The following is a 15,806-nucleotide window of genomic DNA, read 5'->3' as shown; positions in this document are numbered from 1 at the left end:
CATATACACCCAGCTTGATTTCTAGAAACTTATCATCAAAACTTGCATTATTAGAAATAAAACAGAAAAACTTAAAAAAGAAAAATAAAAACTCAAAAACTCTACAAACAAAAGGAATTACTAAATATTCCAACACTTACTTTTTAAGATTTCAATTTAAATTACTAAATATTCCAACAGTTACTTCATTAGGAGAAATTACTGAACATTCCAACACTTACTTCGTTAGGTTTCAAATTAAAGCACTATCTATTTACACATTTAAAGGCATTTCTCTGATCATACCCTAAAATTATAATATTATTTTCTCACTTGTTTAATCCATTCATGGTGATGATTTGGGATGATGAAGCTCGGCTTTCGAGTACAAATTTAGGCACTGACGAGTCCTGTCAAGCCAACAAACCGATGCGCAGGTGAGATGCATTTTAATTTAATGTTGCTGGCAAATGAGTAGGGACAGAAGTTTGATATATTTCTCTCCTTATTGAAATTAACAGCGAGCACGGACAGAAGTTTGATGTATTTCTCAGTCACAGCGGTAAGCAAAAAAATTTTGTGAGGCAGCTACACAGAGACCTCACAAACTTGGGCGTGTCCTGCTTCTTTGATGAAGATCCTCAAAGTTTGCCAATAGCAGAAGATTTTCCTCCTCGTATATTTGAAGCCGCGAGGGCATGCCGACTAGCAGTTTTGCTTCTTTCTAGGGAATTTTTGGAATCAAAGTGGCCACTGCTTGAAGCCTCTACTTTCATGAAAGCTAGACATACAAATCCCAATCTCCAAATTTTACCTTTGTACTTTATGATTCTACCCGAGGGTCTTAAGGAAATTACGTCAGACAACGAAAAGTGGAAAGGGATTGAGAAATCTAAGGAAAAGCGGGCCGAATGGCACCAAGCTTTGACTGCAATGCGGCGAATTAAGGGGTTGATGTTCAGTGAAGGTGGTAATGAATTGGAGTTTCGAGATAAAATAGTTAAAGAAGTTTCTTGCAGACTCCTGAAACAATCACGAAGGTATCATCTCCCTTGTATGCAAGGAGAAGAAAGAATGTGTCAGGTGAAAACATGTCACTACCTACTTTTGTGCAACTCCTTTCTTTTGCTTTTGTTGTACTGTCATGCTTATATATTTATTGGCTGCAGGAGGTCGCTGTTTTCTTCAGCACCGTTCATCCCAACGAAAAGGGAATCCGTATTGCCGGATTGTATGGAATAGCGGGCCACGGGAAAACTAAACTTGGCAAGGCTATCTGCAACTACAAATTGGCGGATTTTGAAGGTAAAATCTGTCATCTCGAATTTTCTCAAGGCGGTTTATTAGAAAGATTAAAACTTGCACTGCAGTATCTCACTCACTACCCTCAAACGCATCTCCAAGCACTGACAAGCAAAGATCAGGTAAGCAATTCCGTAGGTTTTATGTTTACTGACAGGATGTTCTTCTTTCCAACTCCAGTGTTATTTTTAGACAAAGTGAACAATATGTGTTGAGTGTTGTGCATTTTCTCATATAACTTACAGGCACGAGTTGAGTTTTATAAAAGAGTGAAGGGCCAAAGGGTGATGTTGGTTCTCGACAATATCACAGACGAAAGCATATCCGAAGTGAGATATTATGTTCAGGCAGACTTCCGAGAAAAGAGCTGCATCCTTTTGAGCGCACGAAGCGTAGATGTTCTATTAAAGCATTTCCAAATTGGCAAGCATTCATGCATGCGCGTCCCAAGTCTTGCAGAGGACGAGGCCATAGGCATTCTTTTAGAAGGGACATCACTAGTACAGTCGTCTCTGGGGACAGAGGACAGAAGTTCTGTTTTGAAATGTGCAAAAAGATGTTCGTTCAAAGAGACCAGGGGTGACATTTGTCGGAGAGGTCAAACATTTCATCCATTAGCCTTGAAAGCTTTTGGCGGCCAACTCTTCGCCAAATATGGTACAAGTTTGCAAAAATGGGTTGCTGAGATAGATGGCTTGGTAGACCGAGCCGGCTACGGTCTGTATGACGTGTTCGCTGTGCTAAGTAAAGCTTTTGATGACATTCAACCTAAATACCGCACTGTATTCATGCTTCTCACTGTATACATGCTGCCCAGCATGTCTTCCCACAAAGTTACCGAGTGGCTGGCCATAAATTGCAACGAAGAGATATCATTTATTGAAAAAGCAGTGAGTTGAATACTTGCATTTACACCAGTCTAGTTTGTGATTGGCTGTTTCAATTGAAATACTAATGGACGCTTAATTTATATGTGGTTTCAGGTTGAAGATCTATGTAAGAAGGCTTTTATTGAAGAATCTGTACCTGCAATTCGCATACACGACCTATATATTGAATTTGCTCAAAGTAAAGCAAAAGAAATGGGGAAATGGCTGTGGTGGAAGGGCGACCCACGTAGTACACGTGGGTTAAGTTCACAAGACAAGGAAGGATTTGAATTAGTTAAGTTAGAGGACTACAGGTATCGAAGTCCATCCCAGATCGCTTTGAAGTCCGTTCAAAATGTAAAGGCACTTCTGCTCGTAGGTGTGAAGAATATGAGCAAGCTTGACTTGGGCCCCATGAACAGTCTCAGAAGTATCGTATTACACAATTGCCAAGACTTAGCAACAATTGAAGGTATGGAAAAATTGTTAGAGCTAGCGTGGCTTCAGATATGCGAGGTACATCCAATGTTCAAATTTCCCGCGCTAAGCAACCTCCAAGGGTTGCAACTTCTTGAGATCGACATTTCAGTCAGCCATTTGCTGAATCAGTTGGGAGATCTATCTTCTTGCTTTTCCCTAAGAGAGATTAAAGTTCGCTGTCCATCGCTCTTGGAGTTCCCAAGATTAAATGGTTTGCCGCATTTGGAGAAAGTAGAATTTAGTATGTGTGATGAAGTGAAGGAGCCTCTCGACTGTAGAGATTGCGTGGATCTTCAAAGTGTTGTCCTCGACAACTGCTGCCAGATGGTTGCCCCACCGCTGCTCGCAGGATGTAAGAAAGCATCCAAAATTGTTTTGTCGGAATGCCATGCGGTGACCGCATGTCCGGATATAGATGTGCCAAGTGAGTTAAAGACATTAGAGTTGTTCATTTCATCAAAAGCTGATTTGGCTCCGAAATATTTAGACTCTTGTTGCACACTTGAAAATCTCCAGCTATGGAATATGCGGAAACTAGAGCAGCTTCCGGGTTTCAGACGTCTATCAAATTTGACTGTGCTCAAAATTGGGAAGTGTGGTATAAGGGAGCCACCGGATCTTAAATGTTGTGCCACGTTAGAGATAGTTTACTTTTTCTCACTAAACAATTTGGAAAAGTTTCCCAATTTTTCATCACTCAGGAGGTTGAAGATTTAAGTTTATACAATTGCAGGAGGGTTCAAGATCCTCCAGATATCTTGGGATGTCATGAATTACAGGTGTTTATTCTGCTCTACAACGACAATTTGGAAGGACTTCCAAGGATGGATGGCTGCCCACGATTAGAGCAAATCCAAGTGAGTTGGGGTTGTAAAGACGAGGTAATTTATGATGGAATTGATCCCCACATTTGGGAAGTGGATTATGATGATGAATCTTGGCTGGAGCACTTCAAAGACGAGACATTCCACTTCAGGGAATTTCCAGAAGCATTGAAAGGGTGGCAGTGGCTTAAGAGCAAGACAATGCTGGGGAAGAAGTATTTCCGTGGAGTGAAGGTGTATAACTCAATCACAGCTCCTTATGAAACTTCAAAGAGGTCCAGGTTTTACGGCAAAAATTCCATTACTCTCACTTTGCGAGATGACAATGTGGTCGCTTTCCCAACACCGGGCAGAGTTATTGAAGATCCTGATTGGTTAAATAAAGTGCAAGAGTATTTTGCTGGGAAGGAGGATATTACTTCTGCAAGTTCTGCGTCCGGTGAGATTTTATTACCAACTTTAGACGTTTATATTTGAGAAAGCAGTGATTACTTAGGTTATTCGTTAGTTTTAACTTTAAATATATAACACTCCATTTTTTATTTCATTGCTATTAAGAACGAGTAAATACCGGAAAGATTATGCATATATCTAATTTCTGATTTTTAGATTTAACTTGCCATTGTGCACACACTTTCATTTGAATTTGTTGGGTTTTATAATTTCTTTTTAATTGTCTAAGATTGGTGGTATTTTGAAAACTATTTAACTAGATTATAGAGTTAGATTTTCTTAGTTTAATTTTTAGAAGGATAAGTATTATAGATATGACAATAATTTTATCATGTAAATGTTTTACAATGATTATGGAAACTAAATTTTTTTAAATATTCTAATATGAAAGATTTTTAGAATAGTATATGGTTTTGATAATCAACAAAACTTGGTTGTGATTCAATGAGAAATTCATGCATACTAAATGTTTTTAAAGTACCATTATATAGAATTATGGAATGTGATCCCATGCATGATTGTAGACCTAGGCAATTTTATCCTAGCAATATATTATCAGTTTAGAAGGCGAGGAGGCACATAATCAGTTTGTTTCATTTGTGGAAATTGAAGATGCATAGACAACTTCGGAGTTTGGAGAAGTAAAAGATGAACTCTGTGGTCTATATGGTGAGTCCAAGCATAGGCAATATGTATGTCCTACATCACCCGGTAGCCTGCATCACAGTCACCACAGCAAGAAGATCTCTCTTCATGCCTTGCAACATAGTCCTCACGCGATGCTGGGCACTGACCACAACATGCTGGGAAAACCACGTATTTGCCCAGAACCTCCACCTTCGCGGGCTTACAATAGAGGCGTCCTCCTCCGCAGACCGTGGATGATGCCCTTGGGGAAGACCAATCCCGTGGTTCGTCTCCTTCCTCGCACTCACAAGGATATTTTTTTGATGGACGTGGAGGTTGCGGGGCCTATGGTGGTAGCGTTGGATAGGCTGGAGGGCGAGTTTAAGCAGCTGCTTGTGGAGCAACGGAAGCATGGTGTGACCCCTCAACATGAAGGCGTGAAGCATCTGCCCGTGAGCCATCGTGGGAAGCAAGGGACATACGTAAGGCAATGGAGTCTCCTTGATCACTATCACATAAGCGATCTGTAGTTTTCCTTCTACGATCATCCAGTATCAAGTGCGGATAAATATTACATCTGGGTTTCAATGTTGTTGTTCATCCCCAGAGACATGAGTATGCAGATTTGGGAAAATTGTATCCTAAAACGTTGGATATTGAGCTTTTTGATTTTGGCGTTTCTTGTTCTGAATGTTCTGAGGTTGAATTTGGCAGTAAGTATTCGCGTCTGTTGAGAATAGACCTTGAATACCTGCTGGAGGATTGAAAGGGTGAGTTAATGCTTGCCGTCAGGATGGGGACTCACGCGAATAAGATCTTTTCGGAATCCTGGCACTCGTACACTGCAAATGACATGTGTTGCATTCTAGCGGGGAAAACCTTGGCTTATTTGGAGGAGGCGTTACAAAAGAAGAGTGGGAATCCAGACACTCACTTAGCAAACTGTGTCGATGTGGCCTTTGGCACTGGTGTCGATGGATTGATTACCCAAAAGGGTGTTATGGTTTGTAGTAATTACCGACGTATAAATGCACACGATGGCATCTTGTGCAGCATAGATACCCTGTTTCTTGTGGTACCGCAGTGTTACTTTACAGATATGCATTTGAAAAGGCCCATGATGGGAGGTAGAGATATGACCAATGCATTTCTCTGCTCATTTGGTCAGGGAGTAGATGGTGAACGCTCATCTGTCATGGCACCTTCCATGGATGATGGAGCAAATGAATCGACATATATCGAGGTTGTTGGCAATTTCGTAATCTTTTGGCTGGGTGTTCTTGCAGAGTCATTGGTGATGTGGTTGGAGCAACTAAAGCCATTACTCTATTCATATAATACTTTCTATGGTAGGCATGAGGCATCTGACAGTGAATCGTACTTCTAGGCCTTGGCACACCTAACGATAGGGGAAGATATAATCGATTTTGGCAGGAATACTATGATTGTTCCAACACTAGAATTTTTTGTTGGTATTATTGAGCCAGCCTAATTTCTCATGGTGTTTGAGAAAGATGACATGTCTTCCATTTTTTGATCATGAGGGAGCACCGATGATCTTCAAGATTCATTTCAGGATGAAGGGTTCATTTTAGAACTAGTTAATGATCTTTTCAATGTTTTGGATATATTAGCTACATAAGTTAATTGTAATGTCATTTAGTCTGATGTGCTTTGGAGAAGATTAATCCAAAGTGTGTGTGAGCAGAAGATCGCAAGGTTAAAATCTAGTAGTCTGGTCGTAATGTGAGTTTCAAAATGGAAGCAGGGTGTCACTGTGCATGGCTGTGCCAATTGGCCTTCATGGGGGAGATTGTTGGGAATGTGAAGCCCAATGGCCACATGACCCTTTGCGTTCTTCCAACTGTTCAATTCGTATATGATATGTTTATATAATGGCTATGTGCAGCCCATGTATTTAGAGATTGATTGATAGAAGTTATTCCCTGCTTTGAGTGTGGATGTAGGCAAATTTGCCGAACCACGATAAATCGTGTGTTGTCTCTTCTTATTGCTTTATTCTATTTCTGTTATCGTTTTTCTCTGCTCATTGTAATCTTTATAGGATGACGTTCCCATAGGTGAGAAGGTGACACATATTTCGGATTCGTAGACCATTAGGGGCTAGATTTAGGGCCAATAGGATGCATTAGCTACCGAGCATCACAACCAAAGGGATGATAGGGCCATGTTTGCACATGGGAAGGAGTCTTAGGTTGCAGAGTGTGATGCATTATTAGTAGAGAGAGGATGGTCTGAGAGCAGAGAGAGACAGTCTTGGTATAGCTCAAGATTTAGCTGTAGTAGAGTGGGATTTATATCACAGTGAGCGAGATGATGCCATTTAGCGAGCCCAACTTTGCATTGACACATATGATCTCCATTTTGCTCTAGGGACTGACATTCGCATATAGTCTGATTGAACCTTTTGATGCTGCACAGGAGGCAATGTGCTGGCATCAACATTATGAGGCCATAGTTCATGAGGGTCAGCGATTACAGAGTTATCAGGCATACAGATCTCATAGTAGATCAAGCATGTTGACAAGAGGTACTAGTAGCAAGGGCATCATGAAAAACCTCATCCACCACCATGTCACCTAGGTGTAGGACAGGGTTCACAAGCTCCTGATAGGGACAGTGTTGGTTGATGTTTATAGACACTTTATTTGAGCCTTCAGGACTTTAGATTATTGTATTTCGAGATATTTTTTTTAGATATATATGAGATGTAGTTGTGGTAATGCTCTATATGATGTGTTATATGTTTCTATATGCCTAATTCTATTTGTTATGATGTATGATTCTATGATGCATTTTGTCCTGATTTCAAGTGATATGAATGACGATCTTATTTATGCATTTTCCACATGCTCTATATGGTGTGATTTTGATCATGATGTGTGTATTATAATGCTACAATGTTATGATTATTTATGCAATTTTAATTTATTTTTATATGAAATGCAATCTAATGTATGAATACAATAATGTTGATTGATGATATTTAAAAATGACTCTAAAATGATGCTACATGTACCTAGATGATCTTATATGAAAATTTAATGAAATGAAGCCTTAATAATGAAAGTACGATTGATTGTTATTTTTGCACATCAGAATACGTCTTTATTTATTGACCCAATGTTTTTAGAAGAAATGTTAGTAAATTAGTAGATTGATGAGAAATGATTTAAGATAGGATGAGGAGAAATGAAATGAATGAACTTGTGTCATTATTTAAGCACAATATAATCATCATTGAGCCTTATTATTTTTCAATGGAGCTTTGTAAACCAGGGTATGAGGAACTATGGTGTAAATGATATCCCATTGTAGAAACAAACACATTGTAGAAAAGGAGCAAACCCTGTCATTTTGGGTGTATCATTAAGGGTTGAGGTATGTGTGATAATCACAAGCATAGTTATCCTTGACTTTCATTTTTACATAGAATAAGTTTGCTGAATGAATGCACCAACATAGATAACCAAAGTAACATTGTCTCAAAGCTTCATCAGTTCACACCACAAACAACAACCAAATAAAAAGATCATGGAGCATCCTGACTCCTCTAGTCACTTGTGGACATCCTCGAGTAGCATAGGAACATGACTTGTCACCAATTGATAAAAGATAAGACTAACTAAGACAAAATTCAGCAGCCACCATACTAATTTGTGTCTTCATTTTACTTGATGTGAAGACTGATAAAATATCTAGTTTTAGAGATCGAATACCTCGTATAAGACCAATCTATTTGGTTTTGATCACACCCTTCCCTATTTAAGGCAAGATGATGATGATTATTTATAGGGTTGGATAATTCGATTGATAAGGTAGTTGATTGGTTTGATCTAGGATAGTATGTATGTAGATTTTGAACTAGGATAGTATGTATGTTTAACTTCGCTTGAAGTGTTTATTTGATATCTACTCAAGTGTTTGATCTCTACGGGATATTTTATTGCAACATTTTGTTTGGCTTTTTTATTTTTTAGGTTTTTTTTTGGATTTTTTCAAGAGTTTTTATATTTTTTGGGATTTTTTGAGGACTTTTTATGATTTTTTAAGATTTTTTCAGGAGGATGCCCTCAATTTATCAATGCTCATGATGCAAGTAACAACTATGCATGCACTATTTATTGAAAAAATATTTAGCTTAAGTACTACTGACTATTCATGAATTCTCTTATTATGGAAAACTAATGCAAAATAAAAGTGACTTTCCTTTCCAACCAAGGGCGATTATGCAAATTTATCACTCTGTTATACACTAATGAACTCAAGGTTGTAGAACATTTTAGAGATAAGGATCCAATCCATTTTCAGGAACCTTCCGCTGATTCATCTTAACGCACCAAGTGATTAGGATTTGTATTAAAAACAAAAGAAAGATCCTTTATAGAATCTTCAAACTTTTTTCTTTGATCACCTATGTGTGTGCAATTGGGTTTATTCTAACTCTTGTAAGCACTGACGACCCTTAGAATCCTATGCGACTAGCTATGTGAGGTATCCTAACTCCAAAAGTATCTTGGATAGAGCCTCACTGCTAGCAGATGTCTATGGCCTTGATGAGGTTATCACTATAATCTCATGAATATTGCTCCATTTCTAGCTAGACATCTATAGCCCCAATGGAGTTACTTGTATGTTCCCAAAGCCAAACTTTTGATATTACATTTCATCTCATCTTTTTCTTTTCTTTTCTTTCTCGTACTTTTATTTTGATCTTTTGATATGACTTTAGGTGTCTTTTTATTCTTCTTGCATTGGATTGTAAGCAATGAAGTGTTGGCAACAATATAGAAAATTGAGAGGGCGGGGCGAGGGGGCGGGGTGAATCGGTTTGTACAAAAACCTTCTGCTGCAGATTGTCCTACATCCCCATCGAAGATGAAAGACATGCTCAAAGTGCCTTGCAGTTGGAAGTTTGATGTATGCTATGGTTTGTACTAGACCAGACATTGCCCAAGTAGTGGGAGTTGTATCCAGATATATGTCTAATCCTGGTAGAGTTAATTGGGATGCAGTCAAAAGAGTCTTGATATATTTGAAGGGTACCTCAGATTATTCTTTGTGTTATTGTGGTAATTCAATTGGAGACATGATTTCCCTTGATATTCATGGTTATGCACATTCAGAGTAGGTAGGTGATATTGATAGGAGAAGATACACCAATGCTTATGTGTTTACTTTATGTGGTGGTGCAATTAGTTGGATGAGTAAGTGATGGGTTGTGCTTGATTTGTCCACTACTGAAGCAGAGTATATGGTAGCTACTCATGCTTGTAAAGAGGCCATTTGGATTAAGAGATTGTGTTCAGACATTGGAATAAAATACGGAGAAGTGACAATATATCATGATAGTTAGAGTGTGATCTACCTAGCTAAAAACCTGACATTTCATACCTGAAACAAGCTCATTGATGTTCAGTATCATTTTATCAGAGATATGGTCGAAGATGGCAGAGTGAAGTTGGTTAAGGTAGAAAATTTGATGAATGTCATAGATTCTTTAACTAATGTTGTGAGCATAGATAAGTTCAAATGATGTTCGGAGTCTATGGGCCTCATGGCCCCTAGAAATCGATTTATTGTGTTGATACTCCCTTTTCTCTTGCAAGGTGTTCGACAAGTGGGAGATTTGTTGGGAAAATGGTGTCCCAACCTTGCATTTACATGATGTTACTATTCATATTAATTTTTTATTTGAGCATGAAATGGTGCAGAATTCTCCTTGAAGCTTTTGGTCGATTAGATAAGCATTCTGGTAAAGTTACATTGCGAGATCACAACTAGTTTTGAAGATATTAAAGTTTCTGTTTTGGAGGGATCCAATGAAAGGTTTAAATTTGATTTTGAGGACTTTAGAGGCTCTGAAATGCCTTGAAAAGTGGGCATAATTGACATAACATCTTACAAGGCATTAGAGCACTTCGTAAGCTTTTTGATGCTTCAAACAGTTCGTCAATAAGACACACGGTTCTCAAGTTATGGCCTCTAAAAGTTTGTACTCTTGAAATAGGAAATATAAAATACATCGAACACATAAATGAGTTGTACAAGGTAGGGACATGTCATAGGGAATCTAGAAGGGAGATAAAGTCTACTACACCTTATTGGGTCGTTTTAGCCCATGGTTTTGTAATACCATTTGACAATTTCTTGTATTGTATCTCCTATATATGAGGCACATGAGATAGAGGTTGTATGTAAAAGTCTTATGGCTATTGAGTTATCTCCAAATCTCTGATTAGTGCTACTCCTATGAAGAGATTTCTCTGCAACTATATTGTAATCCATTTTGATTATTGAATAATATATTGGGTAGCTTTTGGAGTGTGGGGTTTTTCTCCCGAAAGGGTTTTCCCCACGTAAATCACTGTGTTATGGTTTGAATGTTATTATATCTCTTTGTGTTTTCTATAACTGTTGTGACAATCTGTAAAAATTGTTGTATTACCCTCATCTCAAGGTTAGTGTAGGGAGTTGTTCCGCTACTTAACTTCCTTACAGAGAAAATTCTATAGCTTGGACTTTGAAATTTCAATAATATAATAGGGATTCTAAGAAATAAACCCTTTCCTTCCCCAACTATATCCAAACATAAGGCCTAAGCATGAGAATATTTGACATTACCTTTAACATCCTTAGCTCGATATCCCTTCAGATGTAAGACATAGTTAGTTTTGGTAGCATCCTGTGGATTATATGATTCTCTAAAATACTAATTAGCTTCCCATTTCTCCAAACCTTAAGTGGTAGAACAATTAGACACTTGAAAAGTAGACATTAAATCTCTAACCTCATTCCAGTCTTCAACATATCCAATGTATCATGGTCTCCAAGGATAGAGATAGTGAGGGCACCAATAGGGAAAATGCTACCTACTAATATTACATAAGTGTATAAAATCTAAGAAGACTCTAAAGCAATTTTTTCATATTAGTCACTAAAGGCTCACCCCACTTTAGAAGGTGCAATAAACAAGTTTGAACCAATATTATTACTTGAATTCTCTTAAGAAGAGATGAATATGTAGATCTTAACAAGAGAAAACCATGGTTCCTAACCTATATCAAATTATTAGAAACATAATAGTATTTCTTTGTATCCACCAAGGAAAAAACCATCATAAAAAAGTGATCCTTCACTACAAAATAAGCTTCCAAACCTCCCCCTAAATTATCAAGACAATAACAATCACCTCCAAAGGGAATTCCTTCAGTATTGAGAATACCTTCTCGGCTATTTAATATACCTTTAATTAGATATCAATAAGTATTTCCTTTTCCTCGTTATCCATGAAACCATTCCACTCCTCTCTCCCTCTTTTGCATCAATTATATCTACATCTTGTCTTCTCCTTTCAACATTCTTGTTTGTTCTTAGTAATCATTGGTTCAAACCTTATTTTCCCTCTCATCTATGTAACTATTCTCCATAAACATGTCATTGTGAAATAATATTTATTACTTTTATAGGTAAAACAAATAAAAATCCATGAGAATATTGTAACTAACTTGATAGTGAATTTGGGTTCTTTCTATAGAATAGTCTTGTATTATCCCATACGATTTTTTTTTCTTAATTTTGAAAATATTTAATTAAATATTTCCATACATAGATGGTTGGATAGGATTTTTATAAATAACCCTATCTATGAATATATTTGGATGTGTTTTAAGACAATTAGTATTCTTAAACTATTCCATAATTTTCTGATTATTTTGAATAAGTTTTCTTATTGACTAGATAATTAAGATATATGTTTAAAAAGTATCTTGTATGCTAAATAGTCACAATCCATTGTTTTTTATTATTTGTAAAAAAGGTTTTGAAGGGACTTGACACCCTATACAAATTTATTTTGTCAAGATCTAGAACCCACTATTATAATATGCTGCCAAGAGATGGAGAAAGGAAACCAACAACCCAACAATAGAAAAATAGAAAGATCAAGACATTAGCAACTGTCTGCAAAAGGAACAAGGACACAGTCAATGAACAACTCAACTCAAATACATAAAAACCATGGGTTTTGACAAGGCTCCCATAACCTCTAGAAAAAAACCTCACTAAGGGTAGCAATAGCTCCCTTGCAACCAAGAACACAAGAAAAGGTGACAACAACACCTTGCTATAGAACTATATCTCTCCCACAAAACCAAAATCCATCTAAATTAGAGATGATGCCACCTCAATAGAAGGGCAAGATAGGGGGCCAAATGGAAAATATATCAACCCTCAACCACACGCACATGAATGCCATCCACCTCAATAGGAGATCTATAAGACACGTAGGACAAGAGACTACGATAAAAACAATAAAGGCTCATATATGATAATCACTCAAAATAGCACATAGAGAATTTCCAACATTAGCAAGAACAAATATATTCCTCAAAATAGTAGAAGAAATCCATGGGGGCTTCATTGGCTAGGCAATTATATTATATCGCGTGCACAAATAGAGAGACAAAATATAGGACAAGAAGAAACTGTATTCTCATCAATAGATAAAAAATTAATAGTTGTTACATACAATGTAGATGAGCATGTATATATAGGCAAGACTATATGGATATGTGAGCACACAAACATGACATGTGGCTCAATAAGAAACAAGGGTAGGTAAGAAATAGGTGTGGTAGGTAGGAGAAACAATTAAATATTCCACATGAGGTGGATCACCTACCGAAGGTGGAATTATCACTCCACAATAAGTGGATATGATAGATTAGTAACAAGATCACACCATAAAAGGTGGGAATTATCCTACATACACACTCCCAATGTATGCACATCTCCCTAAGTTTCTCATATGCAAACTACAATGTGGTGCATGTACCTAAGTAAACTTCAGTAAAGTGTAATTATATCCAAGATGAATACATAATTACACCAACAGCCCCCCTTAAGTGTAACTTAGGGGAATGAACTTAAGTCTACAATGCAACTAAGCAATGCAAGATGGGTCCCGGCTACATGACCATGTTAGGTACCCATGTATAAATGCAATGCAATCTCCCATAAAGTGGGGAAATAGAGAAAAAACACTTGGAAAAAACCTCCCCCCCAAAATAGAGATGATGAAAGCACACAATGCTCTCAATGATGAATGAGAAGAACAATTTACCACATGTGAGGAAAAATTCTCCCCCATAAGAGAGAAGAAGAGACCACGAAGCCCCCCCTCAATGTAAAATATCCTACAAAGATGGTCCAATGATGTTGACCAAAATACCTCCCCATTAGGAAGAGAGAGAGCCAATGCTACACCAATAATGTCAGTGTGACAAAAACTGGTACCAAGTCGATGATGATGAATCACTCGCTGCAACAAAATGAAGATCAGGCATGGAGACAACCTGCTTTGAGCATCAGTTAGATACTCATAAATAGCATAAATATCAGTACAATCTAAGTCTTATGGGAGCCTTGCACAAATGTGTACAATCTAAGTCTCAACTGGAGCAATGCACCAAGTCTCACAAGATATTTCTAATCTATGTGTACAAGAGGATTACATCAAATATGTCATCAATGACAAGATACAAAGAGGTGTGACACTTTATGATAGTGCAAGTACAACATTGCTCATGCAAGAGCATACAACATGATACAGTGCAAATTTGGAAACATGAAGATGATGCCACCAAAGAAGCTCTGTAGAATACTGCAGATGAAGATGCCTCCGATTGGGATATCGCCAAGAAAAATATACGAGCAATAGCCCCCTTGGTTGCCGGTTAGAAGCGTTGCATACAAGTATGAAGGTGTGCAAGAAAAAATAGTATTCCCATTTTTGCTTATTCCATGATATTTTTGTTTTTAAAAACTTAATTAAAAGTTTAATAAAAACAATTTATTAAAATACCCATTAAAAAAACCTTTAATTTTAAAAACTTTAAAAAAACTAAAATACCCTAGGGGGGGGCAGAGCCACCTACATGTACCCTGCACTACGCAGGGCTGCGGGCTGCGTACCACAGCAGGGCCTGAGAGGGCCTGCCGTGGGAGGTACCCTATCGAGTGCTTGCTACGGTACATCCCCTCGTGGGGTTAAAAAAAAGTTATTTTTTTTAAAGAACGATCCCCCCCCCCCCTTTTAAAAATTTAATAAAATATGAAATATATCTTTTTTAAATTTTATTTTCTGAAAAATAAATAAAAACAAAAAATTATTTTAAAAAAAAATCAGACCTACAAATTCGTACAGCTACCGAGAGGGGAGATTTATTCAATTTCACGTGACAGTAGCCAAATTTAACGAATGAATAGGTGATCTTGGGGTTTTCGACCTTCTGAGCGCAATGGCGATGACGAATTTGGCAAAAAATGCTCCAAAATTGTAGATCGCTGTTGGAACAAGTCATCACCCTCCACCTTCAAATGACTCTAGATTTGGCCTCGGATGTTGGATTTGGATGAAATAAATGGTGATTATGACTTTTTTGAACCTCATCAATCCAATGGTGACCTCAGATTTTACCCAACAAGCTCCAATAATAACCTACAATAGAAAGCTCCAATATACAAAACTCCAAATTTCTCTCAATTGGCAAACCAATGGCACTCCAATGGCTCTGATACCATGTGAGATTTTGCCAAGATCTAGAGGCAATGTAAAACACAAATAGAGAGACAAAATATAGGATAAGAATAAAGTGTATTCTCATCAATAGATAAAAATAAATAGTTGTTACATACAATGTAGATGAGCCTGCATAAATAGGCAAGGCTATATGGATATGTGAGCACACAAAAATGACATGTGGCTCAATAAGAAACAAGGGTAGGTGGGAAATAGGTGTGATAGGTAGGAGAAACAATAAAATATTTCACATGAGGTGGATCACCCACCGAAGGTGGAATTATCACTCCACAATAAGTGGATATGATAGACTAGTAACAAGATCACATCATAAAAGGTGGAAATTCTCCTACATACACACTCCCAATGTATGCACATCTCCCTAAGTGTCTCATATGAAAACTACAATGTGGTGCATGTACCTAAGTAAACCTAAGTAAAGTGTAATTATATCCAAGAGGAATAAATAATTACACCAGCAACCTATCCGTGAAAATAGGGGGTTTTTAATTCCGGCAATGAAAAAATACAATATTTGGTGAAAATAGGGGGCTTTTAATTTGGGATGTGTATTGGGAGAGGGTGTCAAAAAAGGAGTTTAGGGCAATATTTTTTTGAAACTAGGGGGATTCTTTAGTATGCCATGAACACAAATGCTATAACCTAGGT

At 37.5% G+C, this 15,806-nt stretch overlaps 1 protein-coding gene across 1 annotated transcript; it reads left to right on the top strand.

Moving 5' to 3' along the window:
• Positions 1–327: 327 nt before the first annotated feature.
• Positions 328–3,931, top strand: LOC131857807 (disease resistance protein L6-like). The gene is made up of 6 exons (XM_059210532.1): positions 328–416; positions 501–1,062; positions 1,149–1,403; positions 1,527–2,171; positions 2,265–3,265; positions 3,364–3,931. The coding sequence occupies exons 1-6, from the start codon at positions 328–330 to the stop codon at positions 3,929–3,931; spliced, it is 3,120 nt and encodes a 1,039-aa protein (XP_059066515.1).
• Positions 3,932–15,806: the final 11,875 nt, after the last annotated feature.

The sequence above is a fragment of the Cryptomeria japonica genome, chromosome 8 (assembly GCF_030272615.1).
Source record: "Cryptomeria japonica chromosome 8, Sugi_1.0, whole genome shotgun sequence".
In the NCBI taxonomy this organism is placed as follows: domain Eukaryota; kingdom Viridiplantae; phylum Streptophyta; class Pinopsida; order Cupressales; family Cupressaceae; genus Cryptomeria; species Cryptomeria japonica.
Note: the sequence above shows the minus strand (reverse complement) of the source record. Positions and strands in the feature narration are given on the sequence as shown.

Bases quoted from the DNA above. Each gene is read 5' to 3' on its own strand.
- LOC131857807 (XM_059210532.1), top strand. From the start codon at position 328: ATGGTGATGATTTGGGATGATGAAGCTCGGCTTTCGAGTACAAATTTA. The intron at 1,404-1,526 runs GTAAGCAATTCC...TATAACTTACAG, and splicing joins CACTGACAAGCAAAGATCAG to GCACGAGTTGAGTTTTATAA. The intron at 2,172-2,264 runs GTGAGTTGAATA...ATGTGGTTTCAG, and splicing joins TATCATTTATTGAAAAAGCA to GTTGAAGATCTATGTAAGAA.